Genomic DNA, 23886 nt, shown 5'->3' on the forward strand with positions numbered 1-23886 from the left:
TCAAATGACAGGATCGGCAGTCTAAATGTTAACATATTTAATGATTATACAAATGTAGCACAAAATGTAACTGAAAAATATAATGCCCAGTCAATAATGTGAAAGTTGCCCAAAATGAAAAATGTTTTTTTGCATCAACTGGCTATAACTGAAGTGAGAGTTGCAGCCAGTAAATTACAAAATAAATCATCATATTGTCCTGATGGTGACCCATACAAGGACATTAAATAAAATTCAAGCAAAATTGATACAATTAATGTATCATTTAGTGCAGGAATATTCGCACAAACTTGAAACAGTCAAAGTGAAGCCACTTCACAAAAAGGATGATATACATTACCTACAGAACTACAGAGCAGTCTCACTATTAGCAGCTTTTCAAAAATAACTGAAACAAGGTCATGCATGTTGACGCGAATCCTGAATGCTACAGACAAAGATGAATTAAACTGAGGGCTATGTCCAGAACTACCTAAAGCATTTAAACTAATCGCTAATCACTGTGTAGGAAATTATAGAAATTTGGTATCCGCATGGTTATGTAAAAGAGATTAAAAGTGCTATCTTTTGTTGAAGGTAACAGATGGTACAAATATGTCCCGAAATAAATGTTATTTATCAGGATATGATAAAAAATTGCTTAACGCCTGTTTCAAGGCTCTGTGTTACACTCTGTGTTAGTATTGATTTTATAAATAAATAATTTAACCTATCACTTATCAGCAGCATACTAAGTGGGACTCTTCAGTTGTTCCCATGATGTAGCAGATAACAAAATTTTGTCAGCAGAGAGGGTGTTGTTTATGGATGATACTAGCCGTTTTGTCAAAGGAAAGAATGAAACTGATTTAAAGCATGTCTCCATGACAACAGAAGAAGCATAAAGATGGTTTAGAGATGTTTTCATGGTGGTAAATGAGAAAAAAATAGCATGGTTGTGCTTTAGAGAAATAAGGTAAAAAGCCAGAAACTGCACTCTGTTAGGATTAGGGGGCTGAAGTGCTGAACAAATAACTTACACTAATTTTGTAAGTATTTGGTTTTATGACCATTCAAGGGAGGAAAACATGTTCAACTAGTTAATAAAAGGTCGATTTAATACAGTTATGTCTTGAAAATGCTTAAGGAGTGCTTAGCATTGAAACAGTACTGTGTGCTTAGAATTTAAAAGTTTACAGCCTGTTGTGGTATGGTGTTATTTTCTGGGAAATGCAAGTTTTACAAAAGAATCACTGAGAACTAACAAATGAACAATAAGGTTAATGAAAGTAGATATCAATGGTGAAATAAATGACATGGGGCATTGTTCAGGAATGTGCGGTTGGTTTGCTATGTCTTTCATATACAGAATAGTTCTGCTGCTGCTCGTTTTCATTGTTTCAACATAGTTGGGTACCCTGAAAGCTATTTAAGTGAGAAGGAATGCTCAGAACCTTAGGCCCCTACAAAACCTTTCACCTGACTCCATCAACCTCCTGATCCCACCGACATCCCGCACCCCTACCTTCTACCTACTTCCTAAAATTCACAAACCCCTTCTACCTACTTCCTAAAATTCACAAACCCAATCATCCCGGCCGCCCCATTGTAGCTGGTTACCAAGCCCCCACAGAACGTATCTCTGCCTATGTAGATCAACACATTCAACCCATTACATGCAGTCTCCCATCCTTCATCAAAGACACCAACCACTTTCTCGAACGCCTGGAATCCTTACCCAATCTGTTACCCCCGGAAACCATTGATGCCACTTCCTTATACACAAATATTCCGCACGTCCAGGGCCTCAATGCGATGGAGCACTTCCTTTCACACCGATCACCTGCCACCCTACAAAACCTCTTTCCTCATTACCTTAGCCAGCTTCATCCTGACTCACAACTTCTTCACTTTCGAAGGCCAGACATACCAACAATTAAAGGGAACAGCCATGGGTACCAGGATGGCCCCCTCGTACGCCAACCTATTTATGAGTCGCTTAGAGGAAGCCTTCTTGGTTACCCAAGCCTGCCAACCCAAAGTTTGGTACAGATTTATTGATGACATCTTCATGATCTGAACTCACAATGAAGAACAACTCCAGAATTTCCTCTCCAACCTCAACTCCTTTGGTTCCATCAGATTCACCTGGTCCTACTCCAAATCCCATGCCACTTTCCTTGACGTTGACCTCCATCTGTCCAATGGCCAGCTTCACAAATCCGTCCACATCAAACCCACCAACAAGCAACAGTATCTCCATTATGACAGCTGCCACCCATTCCACATCAAACGGTCCCTTCCCTACAGCCTAGGCCTTCGTGGCAAACGAATCTGGTCCAGTCCAGAGTCCCTGAACCATTACACCAACAACCTGAAAACAGCTTTCGCATCCCGCAACTACCCTCCCGACCTGGTACAGAAGCAAATAACCAGAGCCACTTCCTCATCCCCTCAAACCCAGAACCTCCCACAGAAGAACCACAAAAGTGCCCCACTTGTGACAGGATACTTTCCGGGACTGGATCAGACTCTGAATGTGGCTCTCCAGCAGGGATACGACTTCCTCAAATCCTGCCCTGAAATGAGATCCATCCTTCATGAATCCTCCCCACTCCACCAAGAGTGTCTTTCCGCCGTCCACCTAATCTTCGTAACCTCTTGGTTCATCCCTATGAAATCCCTAAACCACCTTCCCTACCCTCTGGCTCCTACCCTTGTAACCACCCCCGGTGTAAAACCTGTCCCATGCACCCTCCCACCACCACCTACTCCAGTCCTGTAATCCGGAAGGTGTACACAATCAAAGACAGAGCCACATGTGAAAGCCACCCATGTGATTTACCGACTGACCTGCCTACACTGTGAAGCTTTCTATGTGGGAATGACCAGCAACAAACTGTCCATTCGCATGAATGGACACAGGCAGACAGTGTTTGTTGGTAATGAGGATCACACTGTGGCTAAACATGCCTTGGTGCACGGCCAGCACATCTTGGCACAGTGTTACACCGTCCGGGTTATCTGGATACTTCCCACTAACACCAACCTGTCAGAACTCCAGAGATGGGAACTTGCCCTTCAGTATATCCTCTCTTCCCGTTACCCACCAGGCCTCAACCTCCGCTAATTTCAAGTTGCCGCTGCTCATACCTCACCTGTCATTCAACAACATCTTTGCCTTTGTACTTCTGCCTCGACTGACATCTCTGCCCAAATTCTTTGCCTTTACAAATGTCTGCTTTTGTGTGTGTGTGTGTGTGTGTGTGTGTGTGTGTGTGTGTGTGTGAGGGCGCGCGCGCGCGTTCGCTAGCGAGTGTATACCTGTCCTTTTTTCCCCCCCCCCTAAGGTAAGTCTTTCCACTCCCGCGATTGGAATGACTCCTTACCCTCTCCCTTAAAACACACATCCTTTCGTCGTTCCCTCTCCTTCCCTCTTTCCTGGTGAAGCAACCGTTGGTTGCGAAAGCTTGAATTTTGTGTGTGTGTTTGTGTGTCTATCAACATGCCAACGCTTTCGTTTGGTAAGTTACATCATCTTTGTTTTTAGATATATCTACATTATTTATATCGTATATCTCTTCAGATATGTCTTGTTTATGCCAGTGTATGGAATGATCAGAGGATGAATAGACGTTATTATTATTATTATTATTATTATTATTATTATTACTACTATTACCGAATTGTTTATTTTTACATTACCTTAACTCTTACACTTCCAGTATTAAGGTATAATTTCTAGTTTTTAATATAAGCATTACTCTTTATGTGCAGTTTATCACTACGGATAATTAAAATGTACTAAATTGTTGAATAAAATCATCTTGTCTTTCTACTTTATCTGGTATTCACCCAATACCCAGAATTCACTTTATACATGGCAGACTCTAAACAGGCCAAGGTGTACTGATATATTTTAAAATAAAGCAAATGGGAGTATGTACAGTAGAAACCACAAACTGTGCATCTAGATTCACTCAAGATATTGTCTCACTTCACTGTTAGTGAACGCTCACAGAAAATACTTACAGTTCTTCTATTAAGTTGATCGTAGTGGTGGTGGTGGTGGTGGTGGTGGTGGTGGTTGTTGTTGTTGTAGCTGGATGTATGTATCAATATCATGAAAAGGATAGTTGTTACTCACCATACAGCAGATATGCTGAGTAGCAGATAGGCACAACAAAAAGACTGTCACAAAATACGCTTTTGGTCAACAAGGCCTTTGTCAAAAATAGACCCCCCCCCCCCCCCCCCCCCCCCACACACACACACACACACACACACACACACACACACACACACACACAAAAAAAAAAGACATTGCTTATAAGTATGTATGTCAATAATGATGTTACCTATTTAATGAGGAGGATAGCCTGAGGACTGAGTGTTGCTTCATGCTCAGTAAATCCTAGCATATAATTAACTAACTTTACCAGATTAGTAAACATTTATAGGCGTGCATTTTGTGCTGACACGTGTGCTTACTTGGAGTTGAAAGCCCTCCAACCAAGGGTTCACAGCACATTTCTTTTGGTGCTACAGAATGGAAAAGAACACACAGTACAGCATGGGCAGTTACTAAAAAAGTAATATTTAATACCCTAGAGAAGCATATAAATCACAAATAAAAAGTAATAGGCTGCTTTCAAGTGCAAGTTACAATGCAAAACTGGGATGCAGAGTAAAATTGTTCATCCTGCTCTATGGTGGACTAGATTCAGTGACACACACTATGTGATCAAAAGTATCCGGACACCTGGCTGAAAATTACTTACAAGTTCATGGTGGCCTCCATTGGTAATGCTGCAGTTCAGTATGGTGTTGGCCTACCCTTAGCCTTGATGACAGCCTCTACTCTCGCAGGCATATGTTCAATAAGGTGTTGGAAGGTTTCTTGGGGAACGGTAGCCAATTCTTAATGGAATGCTGCACTGAGGAGACATATCGATGTCGGTCTGTGAGACCTGGCACGAAGTCAGCATTCCAAAACATCCCAGAGGTGTTCTGTAGAATTCAGGTCAGGACTCTGTGCAGGCCAGTCCATTACAGGGATGTTATTGTCATGTAACCACTCCGCTACAGGCCGTGCGTTATGAACAGGTGCTTGATAATGTTGAAAGATGCAAACGCCATCCCGAATTGCTCATCAACAGTGGGAAGCAGAAAGGTGCTTAAAACATCAATGTAGGCCTGCGCTGTCATAGTACCATGCAAAACAACAAGGGGTGCAAACACTCTCCATGAAAAACATGACCACACTATACCACCACCGCCTCAGAATTGTATTGCTGGCACTACACACGTTAGCAGATGACATCCACTGGGCATTCGCCACAACCACACCCTGCCATTGGATCGTCACATTGTGTACCATGAATCGTCACTCCACACAACATTTTTTCACTGTTCAATTGTCCAATGCTTACGCTCCTCACACCAAGTTAGGCGTTGTTGGGCATTTACTGAGATGATGTGTGGCAGCCACTCGACCATGAAATCCAAGTTTTCTCACCTCCCACTTTACTGTCATAGTACTTGCAGCGGATCCTGATGCAGTTTGGAATTACTGTGTGATGACCTGGATAGAAGTCTGCCTATTACACATTATGATCTTCTTCAATTGTCTGCGGTCTGTTTCAGTCAACAGACGAGGTCGGCCTGTACACTTTCGTGCTGTATGTGTCCCTTCACATTTCCACTTCACTATCACATCAGAAACAGTGGACCCAGGGTTATTTAGGAGTGTGGAAACTCGTATACAGACATTATGAGACAAGTGACACCCAATCACCTGACCACGTTCAAAGTCCGTGAGTTCCACGTAGTGCCCCATTCTGCTCTCTCACAATGTCTAATGACTACTGAGGTTGCTGATATAAAGTACCTGGCAGTAGGTGGTAGCACAATGCACCTAATATGAAAAATGTATGTTTCTGGGGGTGTCTGGATACTTTTGTTCACATAGTGTATGAAAGGTCCTGAAATCTTTTTGAACAAAACATCATTCTTATTATGGTGGTGTTACATTTTAAGATGAATATTCCTGACCTAAAAGTTTAAAAAAAAAAAGGGAACTCCAGGTCGGAATATCAACAACATTGTTGATCTAAAAATTTGTATTTGAATGCTGAATGTTTGTGTGTGTTTTCATCAAATAAGGTATAAAACTTAAGTCATGCAATTATTAAGTAAGACATTAAAATGCTGCAATGACAAACTATCATGTAAAATAACATGGTTCTCCACCAAGACATTTATTATTATAATCGTGTTGTTAATTGGTGCAAGTAGATATCCTTATCTTCTCCATTAACATTTCCTTTACAGTTCCTGCACTGATAAGAGGGGTAAAGAGCTGAAGAATAAACTTAAATTTGCAGCAGGAAACTAACGTCTGCTCCAACATCCAGTTCTTTAGGCTGCTTTGCACTGAAACAGTTCAAGAGTAAAAGAGAATTATTGGACGCAATGAACAATTGATCTGAGGTACAAAACCATGGCTACAAAGAATAAGAAAACTATAAGCACTAAGATAAAAGTCACACAAAAGCAGAAATGTAGATACATGTCTCTTTAATCAAATATTTTCCTCTGGAGTGAAGAGAGAGAAAACAGCAATAAAAATACTAGCGAAAACTGAAGAAGGGGAAAACAAACACACATATATCTGAGAGGAAATCATACTTGTTCTTCACCCCTGTGAACAGGAAGCAACAGATCGTTGTGAGGAGACCAATAGTAAGTCACTGACAAAAATATTATAGTTTGTAATACGGAAGACAATGAAAGAGGAAATCCTACTGAGGCTAACAAAATTTTCTTTCTCCAGAGAGAGCCAAATATACCACCACTGAGGAAACAGAAAAAGATAGTAACAATGAATGACTATATGCAATGCCTGAGTATTTTCCACCCTTCTTTTTTCAAATTCCATTTTCTTCATCCATCTATGAGCATTTATCTTCTGCTGCTGTTCCTGCCATCTTAGGTTGAAAGTAAAATTAATACTCTTTTTTAAAAATGGCAATACAATCTGCATAAAAATAAAACTCTGTGGTACATAAAAACATACCTTTGAACATGCCATGAATTTGTTACTTGCATTCAATGCCTTTAGATCTAGTGCACCACAAGACACACTGCACGCAAGAACAGGATGGTGACACTCACCATTCATTCATACATTCAATAAGACACTGAAGGATCCATACTTTTTAATTCGTTTCCATTAATAATGTGGAAACAGCAATTACAGGAGCAGCATCAACTACAAGCACAACAGCAAGAAAAGTAAATACAGTCTTAGTAGTGGCAGCAACAACTGAAGTACTTACTTGCTCAGAACTTGAAATATGTACACACAACTATATTGGCCATGTGACTGCCATTTCCTCAGCCCCGTGTATCCAAGGAAGACTGGGACATGTAGGCCAAACCCATTCATTTCAACTACATTTTTAAATATATTCAGTACATGCTACATTTTTGATGACACAAAAGATCTGTTTCAACTTCTCAGTCACCACGGATAGAACCTCATGTATGCAGTTGGAATCATCGTCGATTAATCTAAGTTACAGGTGGCCATCAGAGCACATTCATTCACTAACTTTTAATAAGGACTTTTAATAAGTTACTGACTTGACTAGTTGTAGTCTTCGTACTGACAGGGATGTATTGGTGTCAAGTGATAATTCTATTTATTTATTTATCTATTATCATCCCAATGATCACATTTGTGATATAGGATTTGTCAGAATACATTTCAACAAACATATAGTATCTTAACAAAAAAAATTTTCTATGCTGAATTCATTCTGATCAATTTATGAAGAACAACTGTGAAACCATTTGCCTATTATTTGATAAAGCCACTAACCTGTTGAAATTTCCATCAGCCTTGTAATACACGTATGTGAAATGCACTTCCTGTACCAAATGTCATGTAATTTCTAAATAAGAGTCCCCATCATGGCTTACATTAAAATCACATTGGCAATGTATGCTTGTCAGCTGTGGGTCACTGCCTGTAAATTCTGTGTTTCAGAGGGTCCAGTTGCCTCCCCAACTTCCCTTGTATCAATAATATGCCTTTCAACTCTATGGAATGCCTAGCTCTGACAAACCAGCAGTTGCAGAAAAGGTTATGTTTGTTCATGCTGGGTTCTGCAGCTGCTGTACATCGTGAAAATAATCAACACAGATATGTTAGTATGTTGTTATCTGAATATCAGATACAAACTGGGAAGTACACCTTAAATATTAAAGGAAGGGAGATTAGAATTCAACATGCTGTCTATAGTGCAGTCAGATGGAGCACAAGCTCAGATTACAAAAGGTTGGGGAATGAAATTGGGAATGTCATTTTCAAAGGAACCATACTGGCATTTGCATGGAGTGATTAAGGGAAATCATGGGAAATATAAGCCTACATGGCTGGACAGAGACTTGAACTGTTGTACTCTTGAATGCAAGGCTTACATATTGTCGATCAAGTGGTTTCCTGGACTCGTCTGCTGCTACATGCAACAGAGGCGCTTTCAAACTATTTTCAGGTCATGACATAATAATAATAATGATAATAATAATAATAATAAAGATTTTATTGTCTTTAGGCCATTACAGCAATTGACAACGTCAAATGAAGTTACAATTTATAATACAGTGTGATAAGGTACTGACTACTGAAATATTTTAGCTTATATTACAATAAATGTACAGTGGGTCATCTGTTGGATTACTGCATTTTACAGTTGAAGAATTCATTGATATCATAGAACAGGTGGGCAATAAACCATTCATGCAGTCTTTCTTTGAATGTATGTTCAGGAAGATCCTGTATGGCATGTGGCGGCTTATTAAATAGTTTGTGCCCTGTGACTTCATAGCTATTTATTGATTTTGATAGTCTGTGGTAAGGCGTGTATATGTGTTTGATGCTTCTTGTGTTGTAACAATGTACATTTTCTCTATGTTTCACATCTTTTAGGTTCTTCTTCGAAAAGATTAAGACATTGTATATATAGAGGTTTATTACAGTCATAATTCTTTGTTTAGTAAATAAGGGTTTGCAGTGAGCCTTATGTGAAGAATTTGTAATTATCCCTAGGCTTTCTTCTGCAATAATAGGATGTCATGTATATGACTACAGTTACCCCACAAGATAATGCCATAGGATATTATACTTTGGAAAAATGCAAAATAAGATGATCTGATGTATGTTTCAGGTACACAATTTCTGAGTTGTCTTAATAAATAAATTACTCTAGATAGCCTACTACTAATATAGTTTACATATTGGCCCCAGGATAACTTTTCGTCTAAATAAACTCCCAGGAATTTAACAGAACTAGGGTCATCAGATAGTGGCTTGTCTCTTAGAGTGAAGATTATCTGCTGAGTTTTATTTTCATTTAGCGGGAAACCATTTGCTCTGAACCAATATGCCGCATGAGTGAGTGTATTTTCAGCACAGGTTTTAAGATCATTAAGATTGTTACTGCTATGAAGAAAAGTCGTATCATCTGCATACAATACTGTGGTGGATCTAATAAACGAGGGGAGGTCATTGATCATTATCAGAAACAGGAAGGGCCCCAGTACAGATCCCTGAGGCACACCTACTTTAACATTTTCTATGTTTGACATTTCCTTACCAACACAAACTACCTGTTTACGGTTGTTGAGATAAGCTTCTAATAGTCTGAGACTGTTTCCTTTGATGCCGTAGAATTCTAGTTTCTCTAATGGTGGCGTGTGCTCAACACAGTCGAAGGCCTTGCTTAGGTCACAGAATGAGACCTGAGCGAAGCCTTTGTTCTCAAAAACTTTGAGGATGTAACTGACTTCCGTGTTGATTGCATCAATGGTCGACAGATTCATCCTAAACCCGTATTGTGTAGCATTAATTATTCCTAGATTCTCAGAGTGAGATGATAGTTGTTGGTACGTGATGCATTCTATTACCTTTGAGAATGCGGGTACTATTGAAATAGGCCTGTGACATCACACTATTCACACTTTTGTAATATCTGCCAATTTTACATACACCACTTAAGAATGGCCAAAGGCTAAAACATGAAAATTGTGACATCATGTGATAATGGAGGATAATTGGTTTCCATTTTTTTGTGCTACATTATTCTTTTATCTTTTCATTAAAAATCCCTGAGAGATTCATGCTGCAGAAGAGAACTTTCAATTCCTCTTAACAAAAACCACTGCTTCTCTACAGAAACATGAATTTTCAGGTTTTTGTTGGTGTATATTATACAGGAAAAGTTCTAAGGCTTATGGCCAGATCATCATGTCACACGCACACAATATTTCCACAACAGAATGAACTGTCATTAGGAATGCTGATGGACTGATTTCAGAAAGCTGGAATGGGTATCATTTATACCTACGGTCTCATTGGCAGGTCACCCCATTGGTCTGTCCATAGCACTTTCCAACAAAGATAGAAAATAGGTGGAAGCAAGGCCACGTCTGAATAGCTCAGTTTTGTACTTGAAAGTGTGTAAACCGCCGAAGTGGCATCAAATAGAAAGACATGCACCAGACGGCCGAACAACTCCAGATGGGGTCTGCCAGCCAATAATACTACATGATCATTTCATTTCAACAGCTCACTCATTTCATCAATGTATTTCTCACAGTTCACTCTAGATACTTTTCAATAGAGGACCAGGTAGGTTTGTCACCACCCTAACAAACATGGAACTACACGAGAATGCCTGAACAATCCTAGAGAAGGGCCTCAACTTTGCTTCAGAACTATGGTACACCAATACACTGTCTAGTAGATGCAGTGAAGCATGTCACTTCTAGACTTCCTACTGAAGCAGCCTAGGTGGTCAGATGGAGATGCCTCAAGAAAAGAGGGGGCACTGTTGCCTAGTTTGGGAGTTTATATGGACACGAATACTCTCTGAAGACAAAGGCAACACTACAATATCGCTACCAAAAGATCACTATGTGGAGAAGATGAAACACCAGCTAAATGACCCTGCGAGGAGAAGACTATGGAAAGATATGATGACAAAGGTCCATGAGAGTGCTGAGATTTCTCCAAGAATTGGCATTCCTAAAGATGTCACTTAGAAATCACATAGGCAAGGACTGGTGTAGCCAAGGTTATATGGACATCTTAGAATTAATAAGAACGCTATACCTCTTTCCCCCATTTTCAGCAACATTGGAGGCCCAACATTCAGGACTTTGTACAATGGCTCGCTACTGTGTGTGTTGGACCTTCCATCGAGCTACGGACCCCCTTGAAGATGTCTCCCGCAGTCGGAGACGAAACGTCGGGAATCACCACAGAATTCATCAACCGACCACAGCATAACAGCCCGGATAATTATAATGGACAAGATATTTCCGGCCGTGAAAGTCTACATTTTAGTATCATTCTTACCAGCTTTGACATTGTATACTTTGCATGGGAGCTTCTAGAAGAGTCCCTGAAGCTGCTTGATAAGAAATTGGATGATGGACCTATTAGGCATGGCCTTACCTTGAATTGAATTGAATTGAATTGAATTTTTATTTGATCCTGTAAGATTACACTGTGTACAGTAAATGTACGTGTAATATAGGACATGTCAAAGTATTAACATCCTTTATCACTTATTTTTCTGCACCTTTAGCTTACATTTTTACATCACTGATAATGAATAACAATATATACAAATTTAATGGCATAAGTATTCTGCAACACTGTAAAACTCTTTTTCAATGAGATAGTCTTTAAGTTTCATTGGAAAGTCATTGTGAAGTACACTATCTTGCAGGTTTTTGGTCAGACTTTTTAGCAGTCTGATACCAGAGTACTGGGATCCTTTTTCTAGCTTTGCCAGTCGGTGGGGTATGCTTCGTACTTCATTCTTCCTTCTTGTATTGGGGGTGTGTACACTAGCATTTGTAATCCAGTCCTCACTCCCTTTTTTGATGTACATTATTGTTTTGTATATATACAACGATGAAAAAGTTAAGATACCTAAATTCTTTAAACAGTTTCTGCACGTTTCAGAGGTCTTTCTTCTTAAAATGGTCCCAATTGCTTTTTTTTTGTAATGTGAACACTCGTTTTGTCTCTTGTTTGTTTGAGTTTGCCCGCACAGTCACTCCATACTGTAAGTATGGTTCGAAAAGTCCATGATACACTGTACACAGAAGGTTCTTGTCTGAATACTGTGATAGCTGCATCATTAAGAATATGACAGAGCTCAGTTTCTTACAGACATTATTAATATGTTTTTTCCATTTCAGTTCATTATCCACAAGAATACCTAAGAATCTAGCAGATTCTACTTCTTCCAGCCTTGTTCCATCAACCTCTCAATTCATGTCTACAGCCTTTTCCTTGTTTTTAAACACTGCATACATAGTCTTTTTTAGATTTATAACCAGTTCATTTTCCAACAGCCATTGAGCTGTGACATTTGCAGATATGTATACTCTTCTCTCAAGCTGTTCCATATTTTGGTCACTATTTAGTATTGTCATGTCATTAGCATACAATATTTTCTTTTCTTCCTCCTCAACACCTATATCATTAACAAACACATTGAATAACAATGGCCCCATTACCGAACCCTGCAGCACTCCATATTTGATGGGTTTGGTTTCTGATTTGTATGAGTTTCCTAATGATAGATACTGCTTGTGGTTGCACAAGTATGATTTTATCCATTCACCTGGTTGCCCCCAAATGCCATAGTTGCTTAATTTTTGTATCAGCATTTCATGGTCAATGGTGTCAAATGCCTTTGAAAGATCCAAAAACATTGCAGAGACAACCTTTTTCTCATCTAAGGACTGTAAAATGTATTCTGTTAGACTGGCAATTGCTGATTCTGTAGATTTACCCTTTCTGAAACCATGTTGTGAGGGTATGAGAATGTTATGTTTGTCCAAATAGTTAACTAATCTGGTATACATAAGTATTTCTAGGATTTTTGAGAAACCTAATATCAGTGAAACTGGTCTGTAGTTGTTGGGATCATCCTTATACCCTTTCTTGTACACTGGCACTACCTTCGTTATCTTCAGTTTTTCTGGAAAAATTGCATATCTGAAAGAACAGTTTGCTATGTTCAGCAGTGGTGTTGTTATCTCCTCACATACCAGCTTTATTACATGATTTGATATTTCATCATCACCAGCCGATTTCTTGGACTTCAGTTTCTGTATAGTTTTCTACAATTCATCTTCCGTGACTGGTCTTAAGAACATAGTACTGCATGATCTTTTTGGTACCATAATACCCTTCTGTTTTTGACTATTTCTTTCCAATTTTAAGTTTTCTACTACACTGATATAGTTATTATTCAGTATGTTTGCTATTTCCATACCATCTGTGACCACTGTGTTGTCTATTTTAATTGACCTAATACCTTCTTCTTTGTTTGACCCATCTTTTTCCTTTCTTTCAGCATTGATTGCATTCCAAGCTGCCTTTGCCTTGTTTTTTGAGTTCGCTTTAGTGGTGTCAATTGCTCTTGCTTTGGCTTCTCTTATTGTTTTTCTATACTTCTTTTTTAACATTTTATAGTTTTCAGCTTCGCCCATCCGTCTCACATCCTGAAGCTTCCTTCGCTGTTCTAGTATTTTACTGGTAATCCACTGTGTTTGATCTTGATGCCTTTCTTGTCTCTTTACTTTGGGAAATGCTACATTAAAATGGTACTTAATTGTTGAAATAAATGTCCAGAAAGATGACGCCGATAGGAAAGTGTAGTGACGCTTCTCTCTCGCTAAAAAGGCAAAAAATGAACAGTTCTTCATGTAGAGGCTACTGTGAAGAGGCCAATGGGAAGCCACTGGCAGCCCGGTTCTCGCCATTGTTGTGGAACTACATAGCTTTGAAGAAGCAGATCAAGAATTTGCAAATTGGAAGTCAACTTGATTCTTTCCATACTTAGGTGACACATTTGTCATTTGGCCACATGAGAAAGACAAACTAGAAGATTTCCTACACCTAAATTCAATACAACCCAAAATTGCTTTCTTAATGGAAATGGAAGGGAAACTACCATTTCTGGATATGTTGGTTAGGAGGAAAGCGGATAGCACACTGTGACATAGTGTATACCACAAACCCACTCATACAGATACATAGATGGTCCAACAACATTAATGTGACTAACACCTATGTTCAACATCAACATACAATAATCACTCACAGATGGCAGGTGGAAGCACTAGCAGTGGAGGGTATATAAAGCAAGTCGATGGATATGGAAAACAGTGTGGTCATTGTATTGTGGAAATGGAGAGGTTTATTTGATGTCCAAAGGCGTATGAGCATTGGCCTTTGGACCAAGTGTGGAAGCATTTACAAAACAGTTAAGTTTGTAAACTGTTCATGTGCCACTGTGGTTAAAGTATACCGTGCATGGCAAAATGGTGCTATAAAAAACTGGTACCGGGCAACTATAATGCACTATGGGCCACAGAAGACAGGGGTGTAGAGATGTGTACGGGCGAATAGACGTGTAACTCTTGAGCAAATGACCATCCAGATGAATAAAGGAGATATCAGCAGTCTCTCCTCAATGACCGTTCGCAAACATTGCTACATATGGGGCTCGTACAGCATGTGCATGGTTCAGGGGCCCGTGCTGATTGTTGTTAATTGAAGGCAACGGACGGTTGGAATTCGCACACCAGTACTGCAACTGAACATTAAATGAGTGGTGACAGGTGGTCTTTCCAGATGAACCATATTTTATGCTCCACTGGACTGAAAGCAAACACCCTGCAATGATTGCTGGAAGGATCCGGGCCAAAGGAGGAAGTTTTATGATCCGGGGAATGTTTTCATGGCATTCTCTGGTTGATCTCAACATTCTAGAAGACACAATGGACCAACAAAAGTATGAATCTATCCTCGGCGACCATTCCACCCCTCCATGCAGTCCATCTTTCCTTCTCATCCTGTGTGGTAAGTCTCCGACTCGCAGTTCTGGGTGACTTTCCTGAAATCCACCTCTTTTCCTAGACCTTTCCAGTCCATTTCCTACCCCTCTTCCTTCCCCTTCAACCCCTCTGCGTAAAGAAGGAACCACTGGCTCCGAAAGCTTGCCTAATTACAACTGCCTTTTGTGTGTATGTGTGTATTCTGCCGCCGCTTGGTTAGTAGATTTTTTATAGATCCAATTAAATTATTTTGTCAAAAATTGATTGTTTTCATTGTTATATTAACCTACATGAAGTTTGTTTTTGCTGAGCATGTCATCTACCAGCAGGACAATGCAACGTGTCACACAGCTCACAGTGTGTGTGTGTGTGCATGGTACGAAAAACACCAGGATCAGTTTACGATACTCCCCTAGCTGCCAAACTCCCAGTTTTAAAGCCAGTTAACAATCTGAGGGACCACCTCAATCAGACTTTTCGTATCATGGGCAACCAAGAAATCTATTGCAGCTCGCCACAGCATTGGAATCGGCATGGCTCCGTAACCCTTTCAGTACCTTCCAGAACCCCACTGGCTCTCTTCCTGCACTTCTTGCAGTGGTCTGCACTGCAAAAATGGTTATTCAGGCTTTTGACAGGTGGCCACATCAGTATAATTGGGCAGTGTATCTACATGCTGAGAGTCACTACTATCCAGCATATAGAAGCAGTGTTCTCAAGACATAGGTACATAAATCTCATACAAAGGCAGACAGTAACAATTTAGCAGCTGAAATAGAACATCTAAAAATGATTTCTGCAGTAATCATACATGAGTAACAAATTTGTGACAGCCTCTGACCTATACTCATGGACAGTGGGGATAACAGAAGCCATTAGTGACCATTTCCCTTCCACATTCTTGCACTGAGTCCAGCAGAATAGGTTGTATTACGGCAAAGCATAATACCTGTATTATAAAAAGGATAGATTTCTACTCACCGTAAAGATAAGACACTGAGTTGCAGACAGGCATAACAAAGTGCCTGTCAGCAACTCAATATGTCACCTTTAAAGCGACTATCAATCTATCCTCTTCATAATATTGTCGATACTCCAACCTCAACTTTCCATTGTTTGGAAGAGCATAAATGCTATGCATACTACACCTGCCAGCCTAGATTAAATACCTTCAAGGCAGGATAAAAGACAATTGCATTCTCTGTGAGTTGATAGTGTACCAAATTCCTTGCCAGTGTTATTCATCATACATAAGCTGAACAGTCAGAACCTGGAAAGAACACAGCACTGAACACCAATGGCACACACACTTAGGACAACTGGGCAAGTCAACAGTTGTGGGACTCCACCAATTTCAACTGGATCGTACTGACACAAATCTCCAACTTCTAGGGTCCCTTATAACAGAACTAACTGAAATTAAAATAAAGGCAAACCCTTTTAACCTTGGTTCACGGTACCACCTCAGTAAATCCCGAGATCCTGACTCCAATCTGCATAAGTAACAGTGGGAAACTACACAACAAAACAAGAATAGAAAAACAAATGGTCAAACAATGAGAGGGGCAAATTACATTGGCAATGTTGGACATAACAGCAAACAAAGCATAGCACTGAGACGCAGAGAAAGTATGAAATGCTTGACTGACGATGGAATCTATACGTATAAAGAGCACCTGCTTGAGCTACTGACATCAGTCCATCAGTACCCTTGATGGCGACAACTCATTCTGTACTTGAAATATTCTGCATGCCTGAAATAATGATCTGATCACCTCTCCGAGAACTTCTCCTTCTTACTGATACAAGAGTTGTATAATGGCCACGAAGATGACTATGTAATATTAAAGATTTTGCTAACTAATAACACATACTAATGGGCTTCCTATGCATTGCATTGGGCTCAGAAATGATCCTCTTCGAAGTTTTTTTTTTTTTAAGGCTTTTACATATTGCATCAAATGGAAAGGCAAAAGGTGTTGTGTCTCAGAAAAGATAAAATGTCCCCATGGAACGTTAGGTCACTAAACAAAATAGAACACAAATATAACACTATGAAGAAACAGAGGAAGACGCAAGACCACATGGACAGATTTAGATTAACCTCTATAAGTAAGCATACCAGGAAAAGCAGAAGAAGCTGGTAATTAAGATTGTGACACATTGCATCACAACCACCACATCAGAAGGTAATTGACATATGAAGTAGATGATAGAAAATATGAAGGAGTTGAGCTTGTATCAAATAATGTGTCCCACATACAAAAGTGCATGCTTGAACTGAATGCTGGGCAATTCTATCCCTTTGTTCCAAAGGGGTGGCTGCCTCAACTGACTGTCATCTGCTGACCAGTGTACTTTGAGCTTTCTTATTGCTATCTCCATTTTAAATTGTCACCATCACAGTTAGTAACATCGTCTGCTCTGCTACAGTTTTATCCCTTTTTGGTATTATAAGACTTCCTTCAGGCAGTATATGGTCAGATATCTGTTGCTTTGGTTGATCCTATGTTTGTGCAGATATTCATTTTTTGGTACTCTAGTGAGAAAATTTTGATTTTGAAAGCTAATCTTTGTCAGTTTTTATATTTTTCTATCATAACCGGTTAGTACAATTGTTGGCAGACTCACTAGCTGTAGCTTACAAGTTATTTAAGCTTTGGCTGTATTTCCCGTACCACACACTCGCCATTCGCAATGGAGCATCCACCACTACAGCTGTCCCACCCCCCACAACACTATCTGCACAGGTACAGGTCAAATTATCTTGTGTGCATTCTAAATGCAGAGAAAATTCATTTACTCTGTAGGTACAACCAAGAGCAAGGCACAACCATGAGCCACATCGTGTGTGATATGCATTTTGGTACATAGTCTTGAATGATGCCACACACACACACACACACACACACACACACACACACACACACACACGCACACACGTTACAATGTGCCCTAATGATAATACTTACGGACTAAATAATTTTGCTCCACATAATCCCTTAAGAACAGCTTTATTGCCTTCCACATGCAAAATACACCCCTCTCTCATTCCTAGGACAGGTGGCATTCCAGAAATTTCATGATACTGTCTGATTCGCTCCTCACGTGTCTCCTAAAGAACAGCCAACCACAATAGAAATTAGAAACATCAAAGAAAACTACCTGTTTCATGGCTAATTTTAAGAGTAAAATACAGTACTTAAACATATGGAAATGACAATTTAACATTAACACAGTTAAATGACAAGTGCTGAATGTAAATATATGGTCAGAAAGACATTAGTGATAGACCAACACTTTAGTTCTGCCTACATCATTTCTAGGTATGCTTACTGAAATGCACAAGATGTGTGAAGCATATAATTACTATTATGACCTAAAGCACAAACACAAAACTTGGGGGGGGGGGGGGGGGGATGAAGAGCAAAAAAGGAGAGGAGTGAAGAAGGGGAAACACAGGTGTGGATGTTGGCAGAGAGTGTACACAGAGAGGGTGGGAGATGGAAATAGGTAGGACGTTGCAAGGGTTCAGTTAGTTTATAAATTACTTTGTCACTGGTATTCAGCTCCAAGAAGTCTGTGAACCCCCGAATCATTAATAAACTGTTCTTACATCTGTAGAAGAAATCTATTTATATCAAAACCAGAACTCATCAACTCTGATTTGCTTGAAGGCTTTTATTATGCCAAACTTCCAAAGCAAAAAACAGGAGTATCCATACATCAGTATTTACATTTTTAATGTTCTAGTCATTGGTATTCCTTGACATCATGGTTTGTGCAGAAGATTCTTCACTGTCTCCAATCACTTTGCATGCCATGATGCCAATTACCACTTTAATGCTCTTGGGATGGCAATATCTATATCTCAGACAAAAATAATAAACCATTCAAAGCAAGACTTGCTCCTTACTAAGTCTTCTTACAAAATAATTAAACTTTTAACTTCTGTATGACTTTTTCCAGATAAACAAAGGACTAGATCTTCTGCTAATAAAGCTTCTTCTTTTATATTCAAAATTGGTACAAGATTTCACCTTCAATCAATGAAATGATTTATTTTCAAAAACTTTGGACATAGAACATCTGGGAAATCTCATACCCTCACAATGTGATTAGGACAGAGGGTGTGGAAAATGTTGGGTGAAAGGTGTGGGGACTGTAGGTTATCGTAGGTTGAGGTCGGAATAATTCAGTGAGTGGAAAATGTGCTGAAAGGCATCCCATCCATGCAGTTAAGAAAAGCTGGTGGTGGAGGGGAGGATCCACTTGGCTAAGGTAGTGAAGCAGCCATTAAAATCGAGCAGGTTATGTTCAGCTGCATGTTGTGCCACAGGGTGCTCACTTTGCTCTTGGCCACAGTGTGATGGTGAGATTCAAAAAGTTGGGCAATTGTTGCAGCAGAACTGGTATATAATACAGCAGCTTTCACAAGTGGCCCAGCCTCCGATGGTGTAGGGTAAGCTTACAACAGGACTGGAATAGGAAGTGGGGGGAGGGGGAGGAGATGGATTGGACAGGTCTTACACCTGGGTTTTCCACAGGGATATGATCCCTGTGGCAAGGGGTTGGAATTGGGAGTAGCATAGGGATAGACTAATATGTTGTGGGGGTTGGGTGGGCAACGGAACACCACTTGAGGATAGGTGGAAAGGATCTCGTGTAGGATGTCCCTCATTTCAGGACATGATGCTAGGTAATCAAAACCCTGACAAAGGATGAGGTGCAGCTGCGGGAGATGGTAGTCAGTCGTGTGTGTGTGTGTGTGTGTGTGTGTGTGTGTGTGTGTGTGTGTGTGTGTGTGTGTGAGTGAGTGAGTGAGTGAGAGAGAGAGAGAGAGAGAGAGAGAGAGAGAGAGAGAGAGAGAGAGGTGCTGCTTGCTTGTGTGAATAAATGAGTGTGGTATTTCTTTTCTGATGAAGGCTTTGGCTGCAAGTTAATGTGTTTTTGTTGTGCCTGTCTGTAACTCAACTTGTCATCTTTGTGGTGAGTAGCAACCTATCTTTTCCTTACATTGGTGATATTCCAACCTAAAGTTTCCATTACTTGATTTTGAAAAGTTGATTAGACAAGTGAGCCATGAGAAACCTATCAGATCTGCTGGTAATGATATGCCAGAATTCTCTGATTAAATGAACACAGAGATAAGTGAATCTAGAGATAACCTTAAGGGTAGTATTGTAAAGTATTGTGTAGCATGAACAGTCAAGAAAGGCAGGAAGATATTTCTGCTTAGCACAAGTGGTAAGGAAATTATTACAAATTAGCTGAGCAGTCAACAACAAACATTCAGAGTAGGTGAGGATAGATGCATGATACATGATCTATGACAGATATTAACAAATGTTGTAGGCCACATGCTAGATACTTTTGTGACTGGAAGATGGTGATGGTGAGAAGGACCTGTCATGCTTCAACAGCACTATTATAAAATTACTACTATAGCAGAGAGAATGGCATAGCTGATCCTAATGACACCAAATCCTTGCTGACAAACAAAAGCATTTGGATAGTTTTGCATGAAGCATTTAATAAAATTGAAAGCAAGGTCATATCTTCAGATTTAAAACAAATTCCTGTAAAGTTTTGGTACTACATAAAATCAGTCAATACATATAAAGTCACCAGTCCAGATACTAAATGATAACGGTGGCACCAAAGCAGAATCTTTTGTCTAAAATATTTTTTTCACTGACAGAGATCATAAAATAGTTTCTTTTTTTGACTAGTTTCACAGATGTGAAGATGGCAGACATAGAAGAAAGTGGCCATGGAACTGAAAAACAACTGAAGATATAAGGTAAAGCAATGGGACTTGATGTGGAAGCTGTTCGATTCTATATCAAATATGTAGAATAACTAGACCCCTCTTTTAATAACTGCTTACTGCAGACAAAGTAAGTATTGTTAAAAAAATTCTGCAAATATTTTCAAGTACAGACAGATGAAAAGTGTGATTTTAAGGAACACTAAAACCAAGTGCTATGAAAGCTAGCAAAAGTAATGCACAAGCTCACAAAAATGTGAGTTTTCATATCCAAGGTACTGATAATGACAATGTAGCACTGTGACAGTTTCCTCTACAGTCAGCTTTACCATGAAAATATAGGGCCAAGAATTCTGCTTTGACTGCTAACGAGCCTCTGAATGGCATGGGCAGAGTGGATCACTTCACTGGAGGCACTGTATGCGAAGCTCAGGGTGCACTTGATTTACATCACCTAAAATACCATGTGGCTACCTCAGGATTAAAAACAAGGTGACAGAATGGGCCCAGACTATAAATGAATCATAAAGTCACAGCAAAATCCAACTCACACACTGCTGGGTGGATACTTGGTAGAAGCAATACAGTCATTCACGAAGTTTATTCCTTCAACCTAAATTACCCAGAAAGGTTCAGAATACACCATGTTAATCCCAGTTTGGGGAGGGGGGGGGGGGGGAGAGTGAATTTCTTGACAAGATGTGGCTCTTCTTACTCTTTGTATCTAAAGAGAATGCACCTCATTCACAGAGGTACCTGGACATCAGTCAAGGTACATCTCTTATTAGCAATGCAAATAATGGGATGCCCATTAATCTTCCATATTATTTAGTATATTTATGAAGGCGCTGTACATTTGTCATCTACTACCACAACAGAGAAATGGTTCTGTTCTGTTTTGTTTCGTTTTAGGGCGCAAAAACAAATAGGGTCATACGCGACCATGTCAGAACTGTAGAACACGAAGACAAAGAGAGGAGTTAAAAATGACTACATATTAATCCCAATCGACAGAAGAGGAGACAGCTAAAAACAGGGACGTGAAGAAATGAGTATAAAATATGCTATAGAGAAATGGAGGTCCTGAACTAAAAATTAAATGGCCTTTACCACACTGCTAAGATGAATAAAAAGTAATACACGGCCAACAGCCCATGTGTCATTCATTAAAACGGCCGATAACTCAGGCAGAAAACATAAACGAGAACGTAAATGGTTAAAAACTGGTCATTCCATCAGGAAATGGCGGACCATCAAAGGTTGAGTGCAATGAGTACAATGTGGTGAGGGAGCACCACTTAAATGGTGATGGCTAAAAAGACAGTGTCCAATACGCAAACCTAACTAAAATAATGATCTCACAGTGAGAGGACTGAGAGGAGGTTGTCCAAGCCGCTGGGAGAGGCTTAATAATCGGACTTGTTCCCATGAAGGGAGGACCAGTGGTGATGCAAAAGTGACGCCACTTGCTGACAGACAGCAACATAAAGATCATCAGAGGGAATGTTAGAACTAGTGGATTGAGGTACAAGGACTGCAGCCTTGGCAGCAGTGTTAGTGGCCTCATTTTCTCTCAGACTGACCAGGAACCCACGTAAACATCACAGTGGCTCCATCAATAGAGAAAAAGTGACAGTTTCCCTGGACCCATCGCACTGAGGGATGGATGGTGTACAGCACACAAAGGCTTTGAAGGGAACCAAGAGAATCTTAGCAGATGACGCAATTGAAAAGCCTGTGTCACCGGATGTACTGCATAGACTGACACAGGGCAAAGAACTCTGCTGTAAATACTGAGCAGTGCTACAGAAGCCCAATGACAAAGGCACACCCGACACCATGGTCAGTCCAAAAGCCATCAGTGTACACGTAGGTACCAGTGCAAAATTCCGTGCGAAGGTCATGATACTGAAGGCGATAGAGTGAGGTTGGAGTAGTGTCCTTAGGAATCGAATGGTGGCGAAGGTGATTATGAGCTGCCATATGAAGTCAAGGTGGTGAAGGGTTCACACCCACTGGGAAAGTTGCAGACAGCATGAAGTTAAGCAGCCAGAGCAAGAGCCGAATGCAAACTCCAGGATGTAACTCTGAAGAGGGATGCGCCCATATTGGTGTCAAAGGAGTCACTGAAGAAGGAGGCATAGGACAGGTGGCCACACACGGCAGGCAAATGGCGTGCATATCCGCTGAGAAGAAAGTCATGGCGATAGGACAGCTGTAGTCTGGCAGTGTCTGCATACAGACTCTCAGGTGTGGTGATGTGAAGGGTGCCAACGGCCAAACAGGTGCCTCGATGGTGGATAGTATTGAGACAGCATAAGAGGGATGGAACTGCAGAGTACAAACGAAACATCCACAGTCTAGTTTCAAATGGACAAGGGACCGGTGCAAATGGAGGAGGGTGGTTTGATCTGTTCCCCAGGAAGTATGACTGAGGACATGTAGGACACTGAGGGACCACATACAGTGGGCTACCAGATAAGACACATGGGAGGACCACGAAAGGTTCCTAACAAGCATTAACTCCAGGAATTTCGAAGTTTCAATGAACAGAGGAGCAACAGGCCGAAGATGTAAAGATGGTGGAAGAAACCAATTGCACCACCAGAAATTCATACAAAAGGTTTTGTCAGTGGAAAAATGAAAGCCATTGTCGATGCTCCATGAGGAAAGACAATCAAGACATCGCTGAAGTTGCCTCTCAAAGAGACAAGTCCTTGGAGAATTGCAGTAGATGGCAAAATCATCAACAAAAAGGCAGTCGGAGATGCCCGGCAGGAGACAGGGCACTATAGGGTTAACAGCGATAGCAAAGAGGATGACATCCAGGACGGAACCCTGGGGCACACCGTTTTCCTGGATAAAGGTGTCAGACAAGGCAGAACCCACACGTACCTTGAAAACTCGGTCTTTTAAAAATTCCTGAAGGAAATGGGACATACAGCCACGGAAGCCCAACATGTATAGAGTATGGAGGATACCAATCCTCCTGCAGGTGTCGTAGGTTTTCTCCAAATAAAAAACACGATCACAGTCTGGGGTTTCTACAGAAAACCATTCACGACATGGGTAGACAAAGTGATGAGATGGTCAACTGCAGAACAGCACGCTTGAAATCTACACTGTGCAGTGGTTAGTAAATTTGCTAGACTCAAGCCACCATACCAGCCAGGTGTGAATCATACTTTCCATAGTATTGCAAATAC

The 23886-nt window shown here is 40.3% G+C and overlaps 2 protein-coding genes across 4 annotated transcripts in view; both read right to left on the reverse strand.

The window, feature by feature from the left end:
* LOC126483742 (pre-mRNA-splicing factor syf1 homolog) overlaps positions 1–23886 on the reverse strand; it is a 553324-nt gene that overhangs the window by 171372 nt on the left and 358066 nt on the right. The window lies entirely within an intron of this gene.
* Positions 6211–23886, reverse strand: part of LOC126483746 (alpha-aspartyl dipeptidase) — a 41031-nt gene continuing 23355 nt past the window's right edge. For all 3 annotated transcript variants that reach the window (XM_050106885.1, XM_050106886.1, XM_050106887.1), the window contains exons 6-7: positions 17883–18025; positions 6211–6414 (exon numbers count right to left, since the gene is read on the reverse strand). In XM_050106885.1, the coding sequence (XP_049962842.1) occupies positions 6354–6414; positions 17883–18025 (204 nt within the window). In that variant the 3' untranslated portion in view covers positions 6211–6353. The remainder of the gene's footprint in view (positions 6415–17882; positions 18026–23886) is intronic.

The sequence above is a fragment of the Schistocerca serialis genome, chromosome 6 (genome assembly GCF_023864345.2).
Source record: "Schistocerca serialis cubense isolate TAMUIC-IGC-003099 chromosome 6, iqSchSeri2.2, whole genome shotgun sequence".
In the NCBI taxonomy this organism is placed as follows: domain Eukaryota; kingdom Metazoa; phylum Arthropoda; class Insecta; order Orthoptera; family Acrididae; genus Schistocerca; species Schistocerca serialis.